The sequence below is a fragment of the Bradysia coprophila genome, chromosome III, assembly GCF_014529535.1.
Source record: "Bradysia coprophila strain Holo2 chromosome III, BU_Bcop_v1, whole genome shotgun sequence".
Taxonomy (NCBI): Eukaryota; Metazoa; Arthropoda; class Insecta; order Diptera; family Sciaridae; genus Bradysia; species Bradysia coprophila.
The window spans coordinates 4,698,693-4,725,089 of NC_050736.1; the positions used below are offsets into that span (position 1 = coordinate 4,698,693).

General features: G+C 33.8%; 2 protein-coding genes across 3 annotated transcripts in view; both read right to left on the reverse strand.

Annotated features, from left to right (window-relative positions):
• Positions 1-26,397, reverse strand: part of LOC119078951 (breast cancer anti-estrogen resistance protein 1) — a 57,284-nt gene that overhangs the window by 5,356 nt on the left and 25,531 nt on the right. Inside the window, exons 1-3 of one of the 2 annotated variants that reach the window (XM_037186707.1) lie at positions 21,281-22,107; positions 20,387-20,530; positions 13,140-13,358 (exon numbers count right to left, since the gene is read on the reverse strand). In XM_037186707.1, coding sequence (XP_037042602.1) covers positions 13,140-13,358; positions 20,387-20,530; positions 21,281-21,346 — 429 coding nt within the window. In that variant the 5' untranslated portion in view covers positions 21,347-22,107. Of the gene's footprint in view, positions 1-13,139; positions 13,359-20,386; positions 20,531-21,280; positions 22,108-26,397 lie in introns of those variants that run through there. The other variant, XM_037186699.1, reaches the window with a different exon arrangement.
• Positions 2,018-3,000, reverse strand: LOC119078974 (uncharacterized oxidoreductase TM_0325-like). Its single transcript, XM_037186729.1, has one exon. The coding sequence runs from the start codon at positions 2,917-2,919 to the stop codon at positions 2,113-2,115; it is 807 nt and encodes a 268-aa protein (XP_037042624.1). The 5' UTR covers positions 2,920-3,000; the 3' UTR covers positions 2,018-2,112.

Here is a 26,397-nt window from a genome sequence, read left to right on the forward strand (position 1 = left end):
ACCCATATCCCCATAGGAATGATCCTAAATGACAAATGGCTCTTCTTTCAAATATTTCCATTGGTGCCCTTGTTGATACAATAAAGTATACAGAAGAAGAGAATGTAATAAAATGATTGATGACAGTAACAAAATGTACAAAAAACCATGACCATCGTGAAAATGCATCTTTTCCATTTTCAGTTTATATTTCTCGGCAACGAATGAAATCCCATCGTAATTCAATCGATAACAAAATTCATTGTTTGATATTTCATTCTATCAATTTCAGAAAATTTCGCAATTAATTCCAATGAAAGCACTACAAAAGATATGCCAGCATCACAATCATTAAAATTCGCAAACGAGTTATTGAGTACATATACGATTATTAGATTGGTATGTAGTAAGCCCAGTACCTACTACACCCAACCGTTTGTGTTAGGTAATACAATTTATGACCATTAATTGCTCAAATTCAAATTTAATGGACTTATAAGTGTCTAAATAATGTTACGAATTATTAGCAAAAAAAAAATAATAAAGAAAAAGAAGTCAATATAAAACAGGCGAAAATATTCATTAATCAAATTGGTATATAGTTTGGACGAATAAAATTACTTTCGCGGTAGGTGGGTCGTGTGTTACATGACTGGTGTACTTAATTTTAATTTGATATCGACGTGCAAAGTTGGTTGAGAATAATTTAATAAATTGCCGACTTGTTTGCTTTTTTTACGGAGAGAAAATCACGATACATCGCAGATCTCATATCTAAAATTAATGGAACTGAAAATATCGGCTGGCTTCTGAAAATGACCAAACTCATACATTATACGAAGAAGTCGTTTTCCGATTTCTAATAGTCTTGCAAAACTCGTAATTATTGGTAGACATTTTGAACAAGATCAACCGATGTTAATAAATTATAATGGTCAGGAAATGAAGAAAGATAGCTACATCTGCAATGAGGGATTCTTTTGAAAAACAGCCTACCGAAATCGGACGCATTTTCTATTGGAATTTTTTATATGTGCCTAGAAAGGACTTCGACCCTAGTGGCCAAAACCACTTTCAAAAAAATTCTTCGAAGTTTGTGTGGCTGGTCAAAGGTGAGCAAAAACCGAAAAGTTGCAATTTTCTTACAAAAATTGCTCCAGTTACACGAGCCGTACAGGGTCGTGTGGGGTGTCATTAGAAAGGTGATCACATGTACTATTGAGCCGAATAGGGTCTTGTTGGGTTTAAAATTCATCCACACTGAAATATGTGCAGATAAAGTTTTTAACCGAAGACGTACACTGTTCTTACTGAAATTTCTCGAGGTACACAAAATGTACATGGTCGTGTGGGGTATCATTTGAAAGGTAATTTTATGAGCTTTTGAGCCAAATAGGGCCAAATAGGTCTTATGTGGTTTGGATACATATGCGATGAAAAAGAAGTTGAAATGTTTAAGTGTCCATATTTCATCATAGATGCATCCAAACCACATTAGTCTCTATTTGGCTCAAAAGCACATAAAATTACCTTTCAAATGATACCCCACACGACCATGTACATTTTGTGTACCTCGAGAAATTTCAGTAAGAACAGTGTACGTCTTCGGTTAAAAACTTTATCTGCACATATTTCAGTGTGGATGAATTTTAAACCCAATAAGACCCTATTCGGCTCAATAGTACATGTGATTACCTTTCTAATGACTACCCACACGACCATGTACGGCTCGTGTAACTGGAGCAATTTTTGTAAGAAAATTGCAATTTTTCGGTTTTTGCTCACCTTTGACCAGCCACACAAACTTCGAAGAATTTTTTTGAAAGTGGTTTTGGCCACTAGGGTCGAAGTCCTTTCTAGGCACATATAAAAAATTCCAATAGAAAATGCGTCCGATTTCGGTAGGCTGTTTTTCAAAAGAATCCCTCCAATAGCATTTCTTGTGATTTTGAGGCACTTAATTACCGGTATCGATGGTGGAAGCTAACATGCAATGTATATACCCACGATGCCTTGTACAAACAGTAAAATAACAATGGTTTCAGACAATCAACTTTTATTGTTACGTTTTATGTGAACAACGAATTATTAGGAAGATAACAACAAATTTTTAATGAAAACTGTCTTACAAAACTATGATTTCCACAATTTAGTTGGATCTCCACCCAATGGCGATTTAATTGAGAATCCACCATCGATCGGTAGATTGACACCAGTCACAAATCCAGCACTTTCATTCGCCAAAAATGCAATAGCAGCAACAACCTCTTCCGTTTGTCCGTAGCGACCGATGGGATGCATCTCAGCATGTGATTGTCTCGTAGCCACAAACTCTGATGTACTACGGGCAAAACCGAATTCAATCGTATGAAAATTTGTATCGATTACTGCCGGATTAACTGTGTTCACCCGAACGCCCTTGCTAGCTAATTCAAGTGCAATGCAGCGTGAGAACTGATCTAAAGCCGCCTTGGACGTAGCATACGCCAAAATTCCTTCAAATGCGCGCAAGCCCACAACACTCGAAACGTTAACGATATTGCCTTTAGTTGCAATCAAATATGGAACGGCCAATTGTGTTAGAAGAAATGTGCCACGAACGTTCGTACCCATAACAGAATCGAAATCTTCGGCGGTTGTGTTTTCAATGGTTCCGGGAATTGAAAATCCAGCATTATTAATCAAAATATCCAACCGACCATATTTGGCTATGGTTTCGTTGATTATGCGTTTTGAGTCAACAGAAATGTCTGCCAAAATGACCAATGGCGCGACCTTAACTCCACACTGTTTAATCTTTTCGGCTACTCGTGCGGATCGTTCTGCATTCCGTCCGACTAAAGCGAGCAGAGCCCCTTCCTTAGCGAAATATTCTGCACAAGCAGCGCCTATACCCGAACTCGCTCCGGTTATTAAAACCACTTTACCATGAAATGACATAATTTCTGAACAGCTAGACAGTAGACAGTTTCGCTTCGAACTAGTCAAACGCACAAAACGGACTGATGATAACAAAGTAAAGTAGAAAAGAATCTTGTAATGTGAGAAGAACGAAGAAAGATTATGTCATTGAGACGTTCGAACGCAATGATACAGCGAAATTTAAATTGCGCACAACGACGACGAGTAAATCGAAGGAAGTCACTAATGTACATATTATATGCAAGGTGTGGTGTTGAAAATGATACTATTTGTAGATTAAGAATGTTACTTTAAAACTCTTGAAAGTTGAGGGCATCGATAAGGTCAATCAGCTGTCGACATTAAAAGAATTTAGTATTTTTACTGATGCTATTACTGCTTTTAGTTCTTTTTCAATTGTGAAATTGTTATCAGTAAAAAGACAGCGACTGAGTAAACTCTACTTCCACTAGTAAATTGAATCTAGAAAATTGGCTTGGTGTCGAGAGAAAATGTGAAATTTTGCATGAAAAACGTTTAGGCCGAAAACTCACGAGCAATTTCGCGTTGATGGAATCGACAATTATGCTGAGTTTTCCATTGTAATCAGATATTAACAGTCTAAACAATGGAAAACACAGCATAATTGTCTATCCAAACAACGCAAAACTTCTCGCGTATTTTCGGCCTTACGTAAACTAGTTTTTTTTAGTTATCATAAAGCAGCACCTATCAATGTTTCCAAGAAGTAGAAAACATTTCACTTGTGCGATAGCATTCTTTGAATCGTCGAACAAGTTCAGATTGAATTTTTCTTCAAATTTAATCTACTTTGAAACATTGAGCACTTTCTTCAGTACGAACAGATTGCGTAATTTCATGTTTCTGTATTTTCGATCAGATATCAACGAAACAACATCAAAACATGGCAAAATAAAAGTGGCTGATTTTATGTAACAATGATACCATCAATAACATTACGCTCGCAAATATTGAACTTATTTTGTTGATTCAACAAAATTTACTCGACAAAAATAAAACAAAAAGACAGCAGTAAAACGACAAGCGAGAATATTCGAACAAAGGAAATGTAGCAAATTATAACATCTTGTTCGTAACAGCCAAAATGTGGCAAATACAGACATAAACAATAACTTCCAACTTCCAACAAAAATTTTCTCAATAAATGTTCACTTTCGGAGAGCTTAACATTGCTAATATTATACTGTACAGTGTGTAGTATACATAACTTTATACTATATCATCCCATGCTATATTGCATCACATAATTTCGCCACGATATTGTTTTGCAGAAAACGCTTCAGATATTACTCTAGACTCGAGTATCGCGTGCACTTTATCGATTTTTATCTGTTTATTTTGTATGTTTTACATCGTACAGCGACTTCCGATGAAGAACAATGTTATTTCAGGATTAAGTCTTTGTCCTTTCGAATATTTTGACATGAACGTGAACAGAAAGTAATTTGTTTCGTTTATTGTTTTCAGCGGATTCAATATCTTGAGTTTTTTTTTTGTTTAATTTATATATGGCTTCCTACCGCTTATTGTAATGTACATAGATGGTAATGTAGTCAACTGAAAACAAAATACGAAACAACATAAAAGTAGAACCATGGAAAGTATAGCTCAGATGAGACAGGAAGAAGACTAAGGAAAACAGTATTACGAACACCACAATTCGTACAAAGTCGCAATTAATAAGCAACGAGATTGTTCAAAATGAACTACCTTAATTCTGTTACCATTCAGTTTGAGGCATTTTCTAGTTTGTGATGACTAAAATTTGTTAGAGCTCTCCCATCTATAAGTTGTGAAACTTTTCAATTTAAATATAAAGCAGCAAGAAACTTGATTAATCCAAAGTTCTTTACCCCATTTCAATCTTTTTAACGTCATGACAATACAGCAAACTCAAATTAAATATTTTCATCATCAAGCTGAGAGGCATATCATCTGCATATAATTACCATCTGTAACTTTGCTGTGTGAATATTCACAGCGAGTAACTGATTTAGCTACCGTCAATGAACTAATGGCTTTGTCATCGCAAATTAGTTTTTATCATGAAAGTTTCGATCGGTTGACTAAAGTAAATGTAGAATTCTGCTTAACACCTTTGTAAAACAACAGCCAACACCTGACAATGAAAACCTCAATTTGCAATATACTGACTCAATTTTACGCTTCAGTAAGCATGTGAATAGGTATCACTCGTACTCCTACCTACTAGAATTTTTTTTTTATCATGTAGAGAGTTACCACTATCCGTTTTGTGTAAATTTTTGCAAACATGAAACAATTCATTGACATGCCGTTGCATTCATAAAACTATATAAACACCCTACACATGCAGTCGTTAAACTGTGTCTACAATGCTATTTTCAACTATTAGTTAATTCATGAAATGGATATTGCCATAATATTGAAATTGAATCTATCCTACGCGGAATATTTTTTGCATTTAACTGGAAACTGGAATTCAATATTGCGTGGAGCATTGGAAAAGTAATTCGGTGGGTTGAGTTGGGCTTGTTTTAATGGTAAAAAATAGATTAATCTCTGAATGGACCGAAACACAAAACGAATATAAATCAGATGAAATAAATTCGGTCATTGAATTCAACAACCCTCGACACTCTGCTACTTAACACTGCAATCAAACAAACTCTCGAAATCCGAACGCCCTTGCCACTGTAATTCACATTTTATATAAACCGATTCCGCACCTAATTTGAACTGGCAGATGACTGGCTGGAGTCACATCTGCTATCCATAACATTGATTGTTTGCGCAAAAAGAAGAATAAAAAGTTAAAGATTTTCAACAAATAATGTTAGATCTGATTTTTGCTATTTTTCACTATAAAAGGTTCGAAAATTGTAATTTATGTGCATATTTTCGAGGAACAAAATGTCATTTCGTTGAGAGGCGAGTGCAGAGAAGCAACAAAAAAAAATTCTTGAAAAATTTTAATGTGCAGCAAGGGTAAATTTGTGTCAAGAGAGAGGAAAAAAAGAAGATTTATGTTAAAGTCAGACAGATAGATGTGCCGTACGCAAAATTTCGTTAGTTTCGTTAAGCAATTTTGCCGACATTTTGTACGTAGAACATGTTAAAAGGCATGGCACAAAAAATCTAATTTGATGATGTGCTGTTAAGAGATGAATAGAAATATTATGGAAAAACAAGAAATGCGAGTAAAATTTGCATTAATTTAGCATCGTTTTATCTCTACGGTTGATTCTGCGGTTCTGCGGTATCTACTTCTACGTAAAATATCTCATGTAATTTACTACGTAATTAAGACACAAAAAACACATTCGTGCGTGCTCTCAGTCTTTGCCTAGTCTATCGATACTTTTCTCCGCAGGTATATCTTTTGTCCGTGTTTATGGCATACCTTTTTTACATTATTTTTTGTGTGTCTCGTGGCTATTGTTAAACAACAAGCAAAATGTTCAGCTCTACTCGAAAATATCGGTCACAAAATTTTATTGCCCAACTTAATTTCATTTTAGTGGCATTCATTACAATAAAACCATTGTTCTTGGTTCGGATTTTGATACATTAAATTCTGAGAAAGATTTTCGTTTTTCCTTATTCGCTGGGTCGTTTCGTTTTTGCGTCACTTGTTACAATTTTATTCATGATTTTCAGTCGGTGTCGGTTGTATTTTAAAGGAAATATATAACCGAGAAATAAAATAAAAAAAAAAAAAAATAAGAAGAAAATAAACCGAAACCAATTCCCCGATCGTGAATAATCTCAATAACACTCCCGTCTGATAGGTAACAAGATTTTCAATAATATATGGGATTTGTTTGTTGAGAAAATATATGGCACCGCTGGGAAACCTCATGAAGAAAACTCAATGAAGTAAAATTTTCAAACTCCAAATTTCCTTTCCCAATGATTTTTATATTGATCGTATAAATCGAATCGTTTTCGGATTATGTGAGAAAACAAAGCATTAGTTGGTTCATATCCGGAAGGGTATAGATTCTAAGTCTACTTCGAAATTCGGTGATTACTTTTGGAAAAATATATTCATATTCTATTCATGTATATTTTACGCAAATCCGTCGCTATAACTCCGTTTATATATTACCCAACAGGTATTGCGTAGGAGAGATTTCTTAGTTAGAATCGTAGGCGAGAAATTTTTAGATGTTGAAAAAAAGCAGTAGGGAAAATTGTCATGTGCCTATCAAGGGCTTGGCATTGTTGCAAGCTATTTAACTTTAAGATTGATCTCAGCAAAAGACAGAGCTATAAATATAACACAGCTTATTAACCAAAAGCATAATTCGTGACTTGACAATTTCTTCTGTTAGAAGATGTTACTTTTTGCCCCCGAATTTACGAAATGCGATCAACGTGATGTTTATATTCTTGCATTAAATACAAACGAGCATGATTCTGCGTATTCTTCCTACAATAATCATATCACATACACCGCGATATATGACGCATAAAATTCCTTTGTGCACCGCTAACTTCCTATTTTAGAAATGAGATACGAAATGTAAAAATTATTCGTTTTCCTTTTAGAATAACAAAACCATAGCTTTTATATCTCGCTGTTCTGCCTCAAACCTGTCACAACACTGAAAAGAAATAAGAAGAACGAGAAAAAAAATGCAAGTAATCGTATTGTACGAATAGAGCGTTCGTCTGCAGAAATGATTGTAAAAAGAAATGAAATGTTACATAAAAGGAATGCAATCGAGAAAATATAAACTAATAATAAAATGCAGAAATGCTGTTTTGTTTGTATTTAACCGAAATATCGAAATGAAGAACTATGGTCTTGAATAAATAAATGATGCACGCCGATACGTAACGTTTCATTTATTTTATGTTATATCGAAGATTCTTAGAAAAATCATTTTGTTATTGGAATAGCATTTTATCGATTGATCTTGGGTATAACCGAGATGTTAATTGCATACCGAACAGTTTACCAGTGGCTGGCATACAGTACAGGGCCTTTGTTCGTGATTCATTGTCTGCAAATATGAATTCGAACAGAATGCTTATATGGCGATGAGATTTCTCCGAAGCGAAATGTCGGTGATAATTTTTTGACCACTTACATTGTCGGGTAATTACGATACCTTAAACGAGGTGATTTAGTTGAGTAATCAGAAAATGTAACATCGAAAGATATCGATGCAATAAGGTATATATCAAGCTTCCTTTATTTATAGAATGAATTTCAAAACTTTCCTCTGCACATTAGCCGTTTAGAAGCGAAAAGAACTCCACGGTTTAATCATTTAAACTGATATTTCTTTTGTATAAATAATCGTCAAGTATTTGATACAAAATCTTTTACTTCATTTGCGTTAACAAACATTGTATGTGAGACCATATCACTGAAGAATGCCAAAAATTTTCATTTCCACTGTAAAATAATTAGTAAAACATTCCTTTAATGTCTCACCACAATACACCGTATACACACCGATAATTATCTTCGAAAATTAATTACAAAACAAAGTGTGAATTTTTGTACGTACTTATAAATTAACCTTACAGCAAGTATCACCCATTTAAGTTCAAACCACAATTAAAAGAAACTTACATTATACCCAGTAAAGCATAGAATAGAAACAGATATAGGCATGTCTGTCTATTCACATTTTATAATTGCATTTGATATGCATGTTGCATTATTTTAACATTTGCCACAGTCGCTATATTATGCATTTCACATTATTGTATATATAATACGGTCTTTATGGTGTACGTAATAGGCATAAAATGTTAATTTGAAATTAATGTAAATTTCATAGACATAAAGTACAATTTATCTTTGATAGTGGCGCTAGGTATAACACACAAACATTATAAACATTTTCTGGTTTTATATGAAACCAAACTGAAAGCGCCCGTGTACGGCATCATGACGGTATTATGTTAGTATAAAGAAATTATAATTTTACATTAAGCACCATGTGTAGTTTTTGGTAGTACAGAACACGTTTGCCATTTACATATTACTGAAAACAACTCGAAATTCTCAATTTCAATTTCATATTAAAAAGAATGGCCAGACATAATTGATATCACTCTTTGTTCACAGTTGCAGTAACATATTAATTCAAATTGAAACCATTTTCTCAGATAAACTCTTTCCAACAGTGTCGTTTGAATACATTTTCTTGTTATACTTGTACGTAACGACAGTACGGATCAATTAAACTGGTAAAGGATGGGTGTGATGGCTTTTAACAAGTTGTCGAACGATAGGATTTTAAGCAGTAAATTTCGAAACGCAGACAATTATTTGTGAATCACTTTGTTGTTATCGGAGCTCGGAGCTAAGTGTAAAAATGAAATCAGTCCATATACTGACCTCAGACAGTCGTATGAGTATTTCACTCTAAATTATGTTGAGGATAACCCAACTCTATTTTGTGATTTTTTTTTCTTTTCGTTTTTCTTATCTACGATCGCATAGTCATACCGAGTAACATTTTCTATTTAAAGTCTCTTTCAAAAGATAGTTTTGTACCCAAATGTAACGACACAAGAATTGAAATTTATACATCATGCTTTGGGTATTGTAAATTCAACGAACCACAAATGTGTATTATCAGTACCAGCAAAATCTAAAATGTAGATGCTCGTTATGCGATGTACACATTCACTCGAAACACCATTTATGGGTTTGGAAATAAGTTTTTTTTTGCTTCTCTTCCAACATAATCGTCTTCTTCTCGAACAGAAATGGTATTAGTTCGCCAGGGAGTCATTCGTTGCATTTGTAAAATATATAATCAACGGGTGTTATTATGGAAAAACTTGTCTGGGCTGGTCGGGTATGGAAGGTTTATTAGTTGGTTTAAGTTTTAGTATGGAGGAGAAAAAAGACAAGTTTGAAAATTGTTTGCAGTTGCAATTTATTTCGGTGCGCCTCGGAAAATTACAATAGAAGTTGTGATTTTGCTCAATTAAACCAGACCTTTGTTAGCTATGGAATATGGAAAGTTTAAATTATGATGAAAACATATCCATTGAAAGTAAGGTGTTCGGTTGTGGGGTGTCCAATGGGATGTTTTGTAGACGGAAGAGAGTTATATTGGTGGGAAACCATTAGCTGAAGCTGTGCTCCCAAATTTAATTCAACTTTTTTTCAATTGTAATTTCTCATGTATTCAAACAAATTTTGCTGAGATGTCGACAACATCATAAATCAGGAAATTAAAATCTATGCCTAAAGTAACGTGCGGTTGGAAATGAAAAATTAAGGACTTGTCAACCCCAATATTTTATGAATATTTATTCACCTAGGCGAAACTCACTAGGGACTCGTATATTCCCACATTCAAATGCACGGTAGACATGATAAATAAGAAAGATTACGGAATAAAAAAAAAAGGTTTTCGTTCCCAAGATTGCTTGAGATTTTGTACGTCACAAACAGATTGTTTGGTGTAAATATTAAATATATGACCAGATAAAGTTTATACTTTTTTTCCCCTGGTAAGTATATAATATACCGTTTGTATAGAGTTTATATGTGTACTGTTTGTAGACATAAATTTATTTCACTAAAAGAAATTTATGACACACATTTTCTGTGGAAAAAAGTTCTTTTTTTGGTGAAAACTTTTTTTTATCAATAAAATATTGATAAGATAATGCTATTATATACACGCTATATGGATGGCGACACAATGTTCCAATTTTAATATAATAAATCTTGAATTATCATAAATCGCTTTTCATATAATATAAAAAAAAACAAATTCGTTCCACTTGAGCCGAACAACCAAAACATTCATACATGTTTCACAAGTGAATGGAACAGAAATTCTTCTCCGTTTGTCTGATTGCAAAATGTGTGATAAATTCTCATGTATAATGTCAATAAAATTGTATAAAGTTTTAATTCTGATATCATGTCCTCTCTCATTCCGTTTATTTAACTGAGTTGTTTTAAAGCTACGCGACACAAATGCTAGCCACCAACTTTTGTTCAAGTAATCCTACACAGTCTGTGATTTTGTACTTGTGTACTGCATTCAATAAAACTTTAGCACATTGGCTTTTCAATGAAGTGCTTGACGTTGTCCGTCACCAGCAAGGAAAATATTATTTCCAATAAAACTTGTTGTACAATTTGCGCTCAATTTAATTTGTTTATTCGTAGAAATTGATTTCAATTCATTGAATAAATATTTGCCAATGCTAATTTGGGTTAGATTTCTTCAATGAAATTGTACAATCGGTTATCATGTTTGAATGAATGGATTTTTTTTTTTCTTCGTTGCTTTCAAACTGATATTGCAACACAGTTTTGTTAAATTTAAATGAAATATTTTCTAGAATTATTTACGCTGGTACGTAATGAAGGTGAAAATCGATCGAATTATTTGAACAATTGTGCTTTCAACATTTGCTTGCTACTTGTTTTGAGGTCGGTAATTCTGGTTATTTAAAATACCGATGGTGCTGATACCATTGATTGTTTGATTTTTATAAGTAAATTGAATCAGTCAGACGCCTTAAATGTTTCGCTTAATAAATGGGGCGTTTGCTAAAATGAATATGGAATTACGTAAGTACCGAACAAACGACAGAAGCACAATGTACAAGAACGACACAGTAAATCTTACTTTCAAATAAATTCGTCTTTATTAAACCGTTTTCAATATTTCATTTTGTTTGATTAGACAGACACACGCCCTTGATGTGGAGTATACTTGTTTCGATTCGGTTTGGTAGAAAAACGTTTTAATACGTAAAATGATCTGTTTCAAGTTTCACATACATTCTACAGTGTACGTCGTACACGCATGCATGATATGTCGTTCGGTAAATGGATTAAACATCTGTTCAACTCTCATTTGCAATCAATGTTGATTGTTATGGTTGTAATAAAAGTGGGAATTCGTGTTTAGCGCAAATAATTGAATTGATTAAAACCTTTTGATTCATTCAATTCAACCGCACAGATGTCATCGCATAATAATAGAACAAATCCCTTATCCATATTCGAATCAAATTGGAGTTCCTTTCGGTATTTTTATTAACTGCTATGTCATTCTACTACTCGCATTTTAGCTGAATGCGGATCATTCGTACACCGTTAGACGGTTGGCAATGAAGAACATTTTATTTTATCGCCAGTCCAATTTATGTTGTAAATATTGATCTAATGGATTTCAGACGCCATAGTCATTGAGAATTATGGCATTTATAGATATAGGAACGTAGTGTAATTATAGCGACGAGGAAGGGACGATTTATGATATCAATATTCGATTGGGTTATTACTTGTTATTACAAAGAGACTAAAAACATTTTCTGGGGGCGTTTGAAATGTAGAAAAGACGTTCCATTCGCTGATTATTTGCAGGTAAACAGTGCTAATAACATAACATCAAACAATTACATAGTTCAACATGTCGTTGTGTAACGTAAACCGCATTGTGAAATCATGCATCCACCTCCTACTTCCTCTGGAATGTATACAAATTGGAGCTTGTTCGGCATCAAAATGTAATTTTTCACCAGTTCACATTCCATCAATTTACCTCATTTATCCATGCGGGATATTGACATCTGAATTTCGTATCCAAGGCACAAAATGTATGTGATATAATGAGGTTAATCTTTTATCTACCAACCTCTAACACATGTCGAAACCCATGTCATCTACCAATTTACCAAATTAAAGCAGCATATCACTAAATTTAGACTTTCAGTGTATAATGTTTCTTCGTATAATGTATACGATTCACAGTTTGAAAATGTTTCCAGATAAAAAGTTTTCCTTTTGTTTTTACAGTTTAACATCACCCATGCCTTAGGCTATTTGGATATTATCATCTACTGGGTGAAAACTTTACTGTTTCTATCTATCTATCTGAATTGAATATGTGCATAACAATTCGATGCAGAGATTGTTTTGCATGAAGAATAACTATTTTATTGATGGGACCATGTGTTGTATATACGAAGTCACTTTAAACTTTGACTTAAATTTATATGTCCGAAATACAACGATCACTTATGATAATATATTCAAAGCCACGTTAGTAACAAGATGAAGATTTGTTTTTTTTTTGTACGAAAAAAAATCCGAAGTTTTGTGTTCAGTCGTCTTGTATCTTAAATTTACATAACGGATGGCATTCCTTCAACACACAGAACATGTTGGAGCCAAAACTATGAAACAAAACGAATTTTGCATTTCTTTCAGAGTCAGTATAATAACTCACCTTGTTCGGCATTATATGCCATGATCTTCGTTTTCCATGTTTTTGACCATGAATCAAGCCGGATGTATTTTCATATAAATCTGAATGCATCATAAACGATGTGCTGTGATAAAAACTGGCACTGCCAATCGAAGGACATGGTGATGAGACTGGCGAAGGTGTGTAACAGCCCGGATCGTAGGATGGAATGATTTTTAGTCTGTTACCGGGACAGATACCCTGTGGGAGGAAAAGAGAAAAGGTTCAATTTAGTATAAAAAAAACTCTGAAAAAGTAAGAGTCAAAGACGAATATTTTTACTGATTGAGTTAACTATCGTTACTACTCGTTACGTCCGCAAATACACTCTGTATTTCACTGGTGAAATGAAATTGTAAAATGAGAGATATCAGTTTCTTGAACACAATAATTACATGGTGAAATAGAAACGTTGAAGACATAATACCGAGAAGACTTTTTTTAATTCCGTATTTTCTTTACCTTAACGATTGCGTTGGTAAACCTCTTCATTCATATTTACGATCATTTCCATTATTAATTCATCACAGAAAAAACCAACGAATCTGAATATAGTTGCTGCATGCATGTCCGTCGCACACTGTTCTCATCTTACTGGTGTAATGATGATATCTTTCCTTTTGATTTGATACAGAATATTAAATGACTCTTTTTTACTGATCAGCAAATGATTGATCAATGTGTCAATTCAACGGTTTTCTTCATTATAACCACACCCTTGCATCGATACTGATTGCTCACAATTCCAATTGATTTTTTAAAATTGAAATTGATTATTGTATCGGAAAAGTTGCGGAGACAGCGATGAAAAAAAAAAATCCCGAGAGTGATGTAAAAACAGAAGAGGAAATAGATTTCACAGATACGTGTCGTTTATGATGACATCCGCTGTTTAGAAATGTCTTTTTCAATATGAAAAATGTGGCACAAGTAACATGCAATTAATAAGACCTCGAAACTTTATTTCTTTGCAAAGAATCTGAGGGATAAAAAAATCCACTCTAACTATTGTAAAGAAATGATCGGAAATAATTCATCTCTTCTGATCGTTACGTTACATAAACTAATGTTCCGCATGACCTTAATTTCTCCTTCCTAATTGAGAATACTTTGTATGCAAATTTCAAGCACATACGTCTCTGTTAATCATACATAAAAACAATAAATTTCCAATTGGTTTCTCAATCAAACCAACACAATAGACAATTTAGTTTCCCATTGAAAACATGACCGTTTTCGTTTGTTGAGCCAACAAAACGCTTCGCGCACATAAATCTATTGATTTTAATTCCTCAATCATATCAAACGAGTATTTAACACATTGATTTTTCGATTAGACAGATTCATTGAATGTAAAATAAGCGGAACATGTACGATTACAATGCTCTCCGTAGATAGATTAAGGTTGGGATTGTGACAGATGTCAGAGATTAATTTAATGGCATAGTGCCGGAGAGAACAGGAATTTAAACAGTGAAATAATTTAATCTGTTTCAGTTTATAAAACAAGAAATGTGTTGACGCTTTTATACTGTGTACCAGTGTACCTGTTTATGAATTTTGTTGAGATTGTGTATGCTCATGTTTTATGTAACACACATACAACCATGCGATGATAATCCATTAAAAGCATCGGATTTATCCCTGACACAGCTTCGCAGCCATTTTTCCCATAACTTTCCATAGAACGAAACATAACACAACATACAACTTCTACTCCGCATTTTCCAGTTCTTTCACGACCCAAACTGCAATCATATATAATAGCACCTCACTGTTGTCAAAATGTTGACCTTTTTCCCGAGAAGATAGGGATGATGGTACGTACACAACTGTCGGCATATACACTTTTATATTGTGGTATGATTAAGTGCCGCAAAGTCGAATAACGTGTAAGACAAACAACCAACAATAAAAGAGTGGAAATAAAAGAAGTTAAATTTCCCCGCAAATGGAAAAAGCAACGAAAGCATAACACCCATAATTTCTCTGCCGTAATATAAGTTTGTGCCACACAAAGCACTAGAATTATACTTCTTACCATTTCAAACGGAAACATTCGAAGCATAAATCCATAGTGTGATTAAAAGAACCTTTGGAAGTTGCCATTGTTTTGTTTAATGGGTTTAGCACCCTTTAAAATGGATTTCACCAGAAGGGAATCACTTAAATATGATATGAATATGTAATGATTTTAAAGTGACAAAACTGGTTACATTTTGCTCCAATTTGGTTGAACAATGTTGGATATTACAAATAAATTCTATTCTGGATGCTTCACTTCAATCATTTGTCCCATAAGCAATTAACATATTTGTAGGTTACAAAACGGTGGTAAACGGTGCGGATAGTAAACAACAATTACTGTTATGGCAAAGTTATTATTACGTTTAAAGTCCTTTGAACAAATACGTAATATTCCGCCAGCATCCTAAATATGCTTCCGTTCTTTGACGGCATAACAAAGGAAGGTGTGGTCCTTCTCAGATTTTCACTTGCCGGTTCAAGAGTGTCATAAAATTCTGAATTTACATTAAATACGACTTTTTCTAACACTACAAAGGCCATCACCTTATCAGCACTCAACGTTGTGAACGAAATAAAGAATGAAAGGAAGTGAGTGTACGAACTACAATACTTCGAAATCCTTCATAATAATACAGTGCATTGAATGACAATAAGAAGATTTTCCTATGGACGCAAAACGAGGCATTGTGGTAACGTCCAGAAAATAATGTTTCGATGTCTCGATACCAAGCTAACATTTTATGAACGACTGAGTCATTTGCTATCGACAACGCCTACAAAAATTAGAAAAGAAGTCTGACCAGCGACTTCTTATTATTTAGTAAAATTAAAGAAGTAAAAGATCTGTCATCAACCACGTCACGGTATGTTGAACAAAAGAGATAACAGATTTTGTGGAGATACGCAATCTATGAAAGACTAATTTGAAGAAAATGATTAGAGTTTTTCGAAGAGTTGAAAACTGCTAAAGTACTTTAAAAGACCGTTTAAATTCCTTCAAGCCAAGCATTTGGAGAATTTTTTCTTTTCCTGTTACAGTGCTTTTTTACGAAAATGAATATTTTACTAGACAAAACGTTACCAGCTTTTGCAACCTTTCGAACAAAGCAAGGTTGGGGCGATGTTTACGATGCACTTTATGCATCTTATTGTTCGTTTATATTTTTCATAGTCCCTTGAGATCGAAATATGTAAGTGCATACTTAATGCTTGAATGTCTCTTCCATTATTATTAAAACCAGCTTTCCTTCGCCATTATACTTTCTTTATTCCTATCCTGAGTGTTACATCAAAATGAAACCGAATGGTTTGAGGCGTTGTAAAAATTTTATGACGAACCATTTTAGATTTCCACTTTCCTTTATTACCGTTGCGTTATTATCAACACACATATCCACATTCTTTCAACGTTTATTGATGACTCTCGATTGGATTATAAACGAGATGGTAAAAATTCTAAACAAGCGCTTTCACGAGGACGAAAAGCTATTCGGTTTGACTTTATCGTTTTTCGATCGAATGGTTTTTTTTCTCTGTTTAATACAAAAAAAAAACCTATTTACCTACTGCCATCCTGTCAAGAAAACTGAATTCATTAATTCCATTCAATTTAACATCCTTTTTACGTCTTTTTTTATTGAAAGTATTCTGCCACACCTCTATGCTAAATAATCAAACAGCCGAGAAATTGTTGACTTTAGGTTTAACAACGGAACTTTCAGTCCGTAAAAAAAGAACAGAGTCGAATATCAAACATCCGTCTCTTAAAAATGTAATTACTTTTTCACCAGCATTTCGTGAGAGCGCTTTTGTTTTGCTTTCCATTTTGTGCTACACCTGATAAATAAATAATGGCAAATGTAAAACACCTCGCCAAATCAGATTTACCAATATTTAGGGAATGCAAATGTTTACGTAACAGATTGTACGAACATCATTTCCAATGTTAAATTTATATCAATAAGCTCTGAGTCGTGCGAGTCTAATATTATGAAATCAATGTAAAACGTCTATCTGTTCGACTTAATCAAATATGAACTGCCTGTTATGTCACAGGAATAAAAAAAAAATGCTCAGCAATACTAAACCATTCCACGAAGTTTTTGGCACGTTTTATATCGACTTTATGTGTAAAGTTTTCATTTCATAAGAATTGTGTCGAGAATATTCAACTTCTAACTAAAAGAAGTAAAATATGTACGGAATGGTGGGTAGTTGGAAACTTATCCAATTTGTAGAATGGAAAACAATTTCAGTTATTGAAGGGTCAACTAAAAAGAAAGAGCGAGTATCGATAGAGACGTGTGGGGAGAACTTAAATGAATTAAAACGTCCATACCGTATTAAAATTGTGGTTTCTATCACAAGGGAGAGAGTGGTAGTTTACGTTTAAGTGTCGCTTGCAGATATTGGAAGATTTCTACTTTAAAAAACATGGAATCAAAAGTGCCCCGAATGGCAAGGAATTGAATGCATCAATCATTCAATGTTGATCACTTCACGTATTAACGTTTGTTACATTATACGTATCCGTAATGTGTCTATAAACATTTAGTTTTTATGTCACTCATTTCCTGATTAACCTTTTAACGCATAGTCATTACAACAGTTATCGAATCTATTACTTGATTTGATCTAATTAGTTTTCAACAAACTGAAGTAAAATCTATTACTTCATTTGTATTTTGCTACATAAGACAATGTTAGGTAGAGCTCATAATATATTTGTGTCATCTTTGTCGATAACAGATGGTGTAGCCGTGTGGCATCCTTGGAGAGCATTGCAAGACATATTTTGCTGTCACAACACTAGAGAACAGCTGACACCAGTAGCACGAAAACTTCATTAAAAATTGTACGTCTGAAAACTAACTTCAGACAGTAATGAACCACACGTACAATATTAAAAGCGCACAGTGCGCACGTGTTTTTATTCAGACAAACGTGCTCTTTGTTCGCTGATACATGAAGTGAACAAAATTGCATTAAAATGGGTAATAATTTAATTGAATATGAAAAGAGTTACGTAATGTTTACCTCGTGAACGCTCATACATTCTATGTGAAATTAAAATTGGAAAATAACTGATCTGAAGGCGCAACAATCAATGTTTAGCAATTTTTTTTTTCGCAAAAGATTTTTTATACGTAACTTTTGAACGCATTTCTTACGAATCAGCCAGAGAGTAATTTGCACAAGCGGTCATTAAAATAACTCAGACATAAGACATAATCAAAGCACGTACAAAAAACTTCGCAAATACAAATTGTATTGAAACAGATCTTCGAAGACGTTGGAAACTGGAAACCCAAAAAAAAAAACAGATTAATTTCTGTTGCAATTTTCCAACTCATTCCGCTACAAATATGACTAACCATTAAATTTGTATTATACACACTGAAACCATCGTATTCAGCCAGAGTAAACTATCGTCACTTCCTTTCTCTGACTGCACAACTAAACAATACAATATTTTCATTCAATTTTCGATTGTGCAAAGTTTGGTTATTTGATATTTTATATCTTTGTTCAAAACAAACAAGCGGTCTCCGACTATGCAGTACCTATAACACGCAAAGAAACGATTTTTTATATAGAATGGAATTCATAGCCGGTTATACAAAAGTAAACAATAAACAAAATGAGAAAAAAATCTAATAAAAATGTTTATAAAAAAAGTACCCCTGTGCACGTCTGGTTCCAATTCGCTCACATCTGATGAGTTTAGTTGCGGTTACAAAACATACATTTCGTGTGTGTGTAAAAAGTATTATTTGATTATAGACAATGGGTCTAGGGGGTTGATTTATTCTGTTATACACATTGTTCCCTATACGTAACCAAATACTAAAATAACTATTTGATAAATAGACCATGGTTTCAGACAAATTGTTTTACGGATCATGACCACGCATAATTGAAAATTGTGTTCTAGAACAAATCAAAATATTGTTTGGAATGGGACAAAATTTGAAATGATTTAAATTAGAGGAATTTCTGTCCCCGCCAAAAATGATATGAAAGGTAAATCTGGTTGTAAAGTTCCTGTGGCTTCATAATGCTCCCTTTGACTTCATCTTAAAAGTTATTGAAAAATATTGTTCATGTTATTTGACCGATGAACATGAAAAATCAGAAAGCCATACCAATTACTTTAATGCCTTTTCTGTATCCGCTTGGAGAATACAAACCATAAAATACACCGACTTTTCTCTCTAATAATGATGGATTGTAAACATTTTCAATACATTCCACTACATAAAAGGATTTGGGAAAACATATTTTTGGTACTTTATGATATTGATGATGTCGACATTATATTTCGGAAAAACACAATCTGGAGAAGCCTGAAAGAAAAGCGCTTTCATCGGGAATGGCCAATAAATCAAAGACCGTTTATGGTCATATTTGAGATATATATTTTGTGTAATGAACTTTTTGTAACCAACTTTGCCGCACTCGCGATAACGAAAGTAATTTAGACAGAACAAAAGAAAATTTGTGGGGTTGATTGACTGCCGTGAAGCACCGTACTTCAGAAATGGTAAGTGTATCGAAACAGACTGAGTTAATCTGTTAATTCGTTTGTGTAAAGTAATTTGATAGTGTTTGATACAAAACGTATCACCTCGAATTTTTTATCACATATTTCTCTATATCTCTAGGGAGAACTCCAGGCAAATCTCATGGCTTATTCATCGATTGTCGATAGCAGGTATCAAACCGTTCCTGGTTATCATTCATTACTCAGTATGAGGAGTCGCAATAAAAAACAGCAAACGCACAAAACTCCAACTATGAATACTACTCACTTACTGTAACAACAGTGCCGTAGCCCGCCTGGAATAGTCATTTTATAATTTTTCCAATACCTCCCCCACCTGACTTTGGAATCTAACTACGGCTCTGTGTACCAAATCACATTAACAACCTAAACACGAAATCGTCCCACAAAATTCGGTATTGATGTGCAAAACAACCAATAATCAAATTCCATTCACATTGTATGCAGAAACAAAATAAGTTCTTTTACAAATAGCAATCATTATTTACGGCCGAAATTCCGATCCCATTTTTTAAATGTCCCATTAACATCGTTTCACACACAAAAAAAAACCTCCCGATCCTGTTTTTACAATATAAAAGACAAACACACATACGCATAGCAGCACGTTAAATGAAAGAAAATAAATATTTATTACCTGTCTGCCTCGTAATGTGCACAGCCACCAACCTTCTATGCCGTCCGTATCCTGTTCGATAATGGTTAAAATGTCTCCTCGTTTAAATGCCAATTCATCGGGACTCTCGGCAATATTTTCATATATTGCTTTCGCGTACATTTTCTGAAATTTACATAAAATTGAATTAATTAATTTCGATGTTAATTAGGAAATATGTTTAAAATGGGGAAACTAAATGGGTTGTTATGCGAAGCGGAGCATATTTCTACGTTTCAGACAAATTTTAACTGAATTTTATGAGGCAGCCCGATAACAAAGACGTTTTTCAAGAATAATTAATTTTGTCAGTCTTGAACCGTCTATGAACCGAAATCGTTTTAGATAATTCCATTGGGAAATTTTATCTTCGCATTTTGTTACAATATCATTAAGTTGATATCGTTTGTCGATTTCGAAACAGAAGCATCTAGTGCGACAGAAGTGATATAGCCGAAATAATCCTTTGGGAAAATAAATTACGGTAATCAAATCGATCTTTTCAATCCTATTAAATTTGTACTAATGTTGTCTTAAGGCACTTTGTATAACAACGGTTTTAAGCCTTGTGAAATGTGTTTTTCTTTGTTGGAGTTTCTAAACTTTTGAATTGAATACCAAAATGAATGACCTTATTGGATGGTTGCACACATTTGACATTCAAAAAGAATTATCCCAAAAAGTCACAAAGATTATCCAATGACCTATCGACATTCGTGGGATTTATATCCCATGGCTATAATCGATAAGAGATGTTTATCTAGTTCGAGTGAATTTGAAAGGCCATATTTAGCTATCTTTTGCAGCATATTTCTATTTAATCAAACTGATGACTTCAGTATTCCAAAAGAGATAAAAGTTTTCTACTCAAATTACCTTCGGCTGTTGCTGCGACCCTACGGCTGCGTAATCCTTATACATATTCAAATCTTTAAGTACCATGTTCAAGCAGTCGTTAAATCTTTATAGTCGACAAATAGTAATATCTCATAAACAAAGATTTGCAATTTATAGATCTAACTCATGATTTCATAAAACATTCCGATAGCATATGCACAATCACAATGTTTTATTTCGCTTCAGATATAATTTGATCGACACAATAACACAGATTTGAAAGAAAATTTATTTCTTTTACTTTTTTTGCACATAGCATAAAACCTTTTCACCTTTCCTACAATAATAACCGTTCATCATGCATTTAAATATAAAAATTAAATCCGAATTTCATTTCTTTACATTTCCATTACACTTTATCAAAATGTCTTTTCTTCGGTGTTCTGCCGATTATTTCTTTCACAATGGGCAGACACAAAAAGCCACTCTTCTCATGTATACCACATTAAATCCGAATGGCTATCTCAAACCATATATTTCACTCTTTATTATACCCCAGAGATGAAATAATTAAGTTAAATTGAATGAACCAATATACGCTGAATACCGCAACTAGTACGGGTAATAATTTCTTTTTTCAAAAATTTTAATATATTGGCTATCCGTAATCACGAACGGACACAACATTAAAACTGGTTGTTTAAATGATTTTTTTTTAATGTAGAAATGCACTTTAATTTACATTAGCACGGTATAATGGTCCATTTTGGTCATATAATAAATGCATTAATTTTTCGATGCAATTTTTAATACGTGAATTAAATAACAAATTCCGTTTAATCCATCAACAAACATTACACGACAATGGCTCGATTGAGACTGAAGTCAAGTTACGAAAATATTGAAAGAGATATTCTCCAACAACAAAAAAAACTATGCTTGCCGCTAGTGTATAATATATACGTGTCTAAAGAGCATAAAATGTATGTTCACAATGTCTATAATGAACTGAACTGCAGATACAAGAGCCGGGTGTTGGAGAGTTTTTACGTTTTACAAATCGTTGAGAGGTTACGTTTGTGTATGTACGACTGTGTTTAGCATGCTGCATATTTGCATTACTTGCATTTTTGGTCCAGATGATCGATGAGCTTGTATATATATTCGTTTATAACAATCGGTCAGACCTTGACTTGAACGTAAGACGAGTAGAGGCCGTTTCTTATTATTTTGACGTGTGATGATGACGATGCATTATGAATTCTGTTATTTTGGAGCGATTCGAATATGTTGGGACGGTCTTGTTTCTTGTTATTACAATTTCTTGATGTCTAGTTTTCAGTGTTGGATGGTTGATCGATAACTCAATCGAATTTCATGTCTGATTGAAAATTGAGTTGCTTTCGTAACTAATCTCGTTACCAGAGATAAAAAATAACTGAAATCTATTTACCTATCTGGAGTTAGGACAGTCAATATTTGGATTGGGATAAGTCGAGTCAGAAAATATTCAATCGTTTGATGTGACTCTTCCGACTCTTTAATTTATATCTTTCCAAGATAGTGACGGCGTAGCATATAATGTTCACAATTATATGCATTTTAAAGGAAATTTATTTACAAAATAATAATTCTGAGTGATTTGTAGATAGCAAAGATTATCGAAGTTACTTAAAAATTAAAAATTATTCATTTCCACGAGACCGCCTAATTTGTATTCTCCTCACAACTTGATATTTTAATAAAACTTGTAGATAATATTCCATCAGATAGCATTTACACAACACGGCATTTAAGTTTACAGACAAAACAACGGCGCTGTAAAATATAATTGAATTCGAGAACATCATGTTGTAAAAACCATCCTAACTCAACTGTGTACTTGTCAGTCATATCATCTATTTAGATAACAATCTTTGTTAATAAATCATTTGTGTAAGCTACTGCTTTCGTTTCAGCAAATTAACACAACTCGTTCAATGTTATTATGCTTACTGTTTCTGTGCATAATAATAATTGCATTGAAACAACTTGTCATCTAGTAAGACATCGACACAGGCATTCAGACAAAAATGTCAGATAAGTAAGGACTGAATAAGAGAATAATTCTGCTATCCATTGCTTTGCCATTGTGCTAACTTCCATAATTTAATTTAATATTCACATTTGTTTTCAAGAGCTGATCTAATTGTATGACATACTTTAGATATGAACAGTTGCTGGATCTATATAATAGTTTTCGTTATAGTCTTGGTGTTATTAGCTCGAGAGTCAACAGTACTAAATTGTGCACTAACGCTAGCTAATGTGTTGGCAAAGGAATATGTGTGATAGATGAATTATGCATGAGTTTATTGGAAATGGTGTATGCTTTTACACTTAATAAACGTGAAAATTATGTGGCTACTATTCAGGGACTATTTTCGGAAAAACATTTTTTCATCTTTTCCCAAATTTTCTCACATTTTCCTGAACTTCCTGAAATATTTCGAAATTTTCCCAAACACATTTTTTACCTAAGAACCAGCCACTGTTAGTTAGAAATTAACACACATTCCATTATTTTTGTCCAAACTTGAAATGGATCAAATTTTAAATTTTGTCCAAAAACTGAATTGGCTCATTCTCCGACTACAGACTCCAAGTTAATGGGTATAATTGTGATATTTATAGGATTGAAGAAAGTTCTATTTTACGCAATGAAAGCATAACACAATACATTATTCAAATACGGCTATTCATCTGTTATCGATAAAGACGACAAAAATAATGACAAGCTCTGGGTACAGGATTTAAAACGGGGAGCAAGTAAAAGACGAAACATTCAAATGTTATAATCGATTAAAAATACTTTGATCAATGGAAGTAATAGACCCGATAACAATACTGGTCATATGCTTGCTGTCTGTAACAGTTTAAAATGTAACCTTCTGCCGAGGGGGCTCACTTCGCAGTCAGCAAATCGCAGTAAATCCAGTAAATCAGTAAATTTGTGTAGAGTAGAGAGCAAAGTAATCTCAGAATATTCTGAAAAAAAGGTGATCGGAACTACTACCCTCTCCCTTTTATGTTCATATCATTGTTGCATATCACTAGATTTTTTACAAATACATATTTACATTGTGCAAGCAAGTGTTAACCTATTACCCATTAACTTGGAGTCTGTAGTCGAAGAATGAAAAGACAATTCAATTTTTGGGTAAAATTTAAAATTTGAACCTTACCAAGTTTGTATAAACAACTTGAAACAAATTAGTTTGGTATTTAACAAAGTACCGCCCAGGACTGCCGTAATTTGCAAAAGAAACACTTAACGCTGCATTTCCATTTATTTTTAGCCCCGTACGAAGTACTGGGGGCTTATAAGATTAATATGCCGTTTGTAACACGTCGAATTGGAAGCAGACAGTAAGGGCAAAGCATTTGGTTATGTTCATAGATGACGAATCCGCAATAAAAAAAATGTCCGTCCGTCCGTCCGTCCGTCCGTCCGTCCGTCCGTCCGTCCGTCCGTCCGTGACCCCTCTAGCTAGAGTAAATCACAACCTTTTTTCAAAATTCTTTTTTTCCCCGATTGGTATCGACAAAAGTAAGGTCAAGTTCGAAAATGGGCATGGTAGGGTCGGCCCTTCCAGAGCTAGGGCCCTATAGGTGTTTTTCAGTCTTTCGACGATATCTACCGAAATACGCACGCAATAGCTGCTTGTGATATATCAAATGAAAGGTATTGACGAGTAGAACAAAGTTGCTGAACATTGTTTTTGGGTAAGATGCAACGTGGGCTTGTTGGGAGGACTCAAAGGTCGTTACTCGGCCCTAAGTGTTTTTTGCACATAAATCGAGTAAATCTCATCCGATTTTGCTAGTTTTAGTTTTTTATGGAAGGTAATTGAATACCGAAAAGAACGTGGCGAAAAAAGTTTCAAATTAGGGCCCTTGGACTAAGGCCGCTACTCGGCCCTAAGTGTTTTTTGCACATAAATCGAGTAAATCTCATCCGATTTTGCTAGTTTTTGTTTCATTTGAGAGATAATTGAATGCCGAATAGAATGATGGCGAAAAAAGTTTCAAATTTGGGCCCTTGGACTAAGGCCGCTACTCGGCCCTAAGTGTTTTTTGCACATAAATCGAGTAAATCTCATCCGATTTTGCTAGATTTAGTTTTTTATGGAAGGTAATTGAATACCGAAAAGAACGTGGCGAAAAAAGTTTCAAATTTGGGCCCTTGGACTAAGGCCGCTACTCGGCCCTAAGTGTTTTTTGCACATAAATCGAGTAAATCTCATCCGATTTTGCTAGTTTTTGTTTCATTTGAGAGATAATTGAATGCCGAATAGAATGATGGCAAAAAAAGTTTCAAATTTGGGCCCTTGCACTAAGGCCGCTACTCGGCCCTAAGTGCTTTTTGCACATAAATCGAGTAAATCTCAACCGATTTTGATAGTTTTTGTTTCATTTGAGAGGTAATTGAATACCCTATGGAAAGTTGGCAAAAAATTTTGGGTTTCTAAAATAATATCGTAAATTGTTGGTTTTATTTGAAAGGTACTTCGTACGGGCTTTCGCAATTGCGCTATGCGCAATTTTAAAAATGAACGGTTTCAGTAAATTTGACAATGCGCAACTTGACTTGCATTTTGGTAACAGACGCATTAGAGGGTTGTAGACGTATTAGGGTTCCGGGCTTATTAGGGCTACGGACGTATAATGGTTGCGGACGAAATAGGATTACGGGTTGTACGGGGCTAAGTCGCAGCAAACGCTCCGACTGTTCTGATGCCTTGTTTTTAGGAATTTTTAATTTTCTAAGAAACTAATTGACAAAGATACAAATTAATAATTTGCAAAACAAACTTTTCTTACAAATAATTTGCATAAGATATATAACATATTGGAGTCATATAAAAGTTGTTTACTATCCAAATAATTCGTTGTCATTTTTCGACAGGTAGTTTTTTATGTGTTTTCGATCAGAATTTCTTTCTTATGCAAATTACGACAGAGGAATTAATCTACTACTGCTTGACAACTGCCAAGAAATGGAATGTGTGGAAAAAGTGGAATGTGTGTTAATTTAAAATTCCTAATATTGGCTGGCGCTTAGGTGATAGCCACCGTCAGGAAAATATGTGAAAATATTATTTCAAATTTACTCT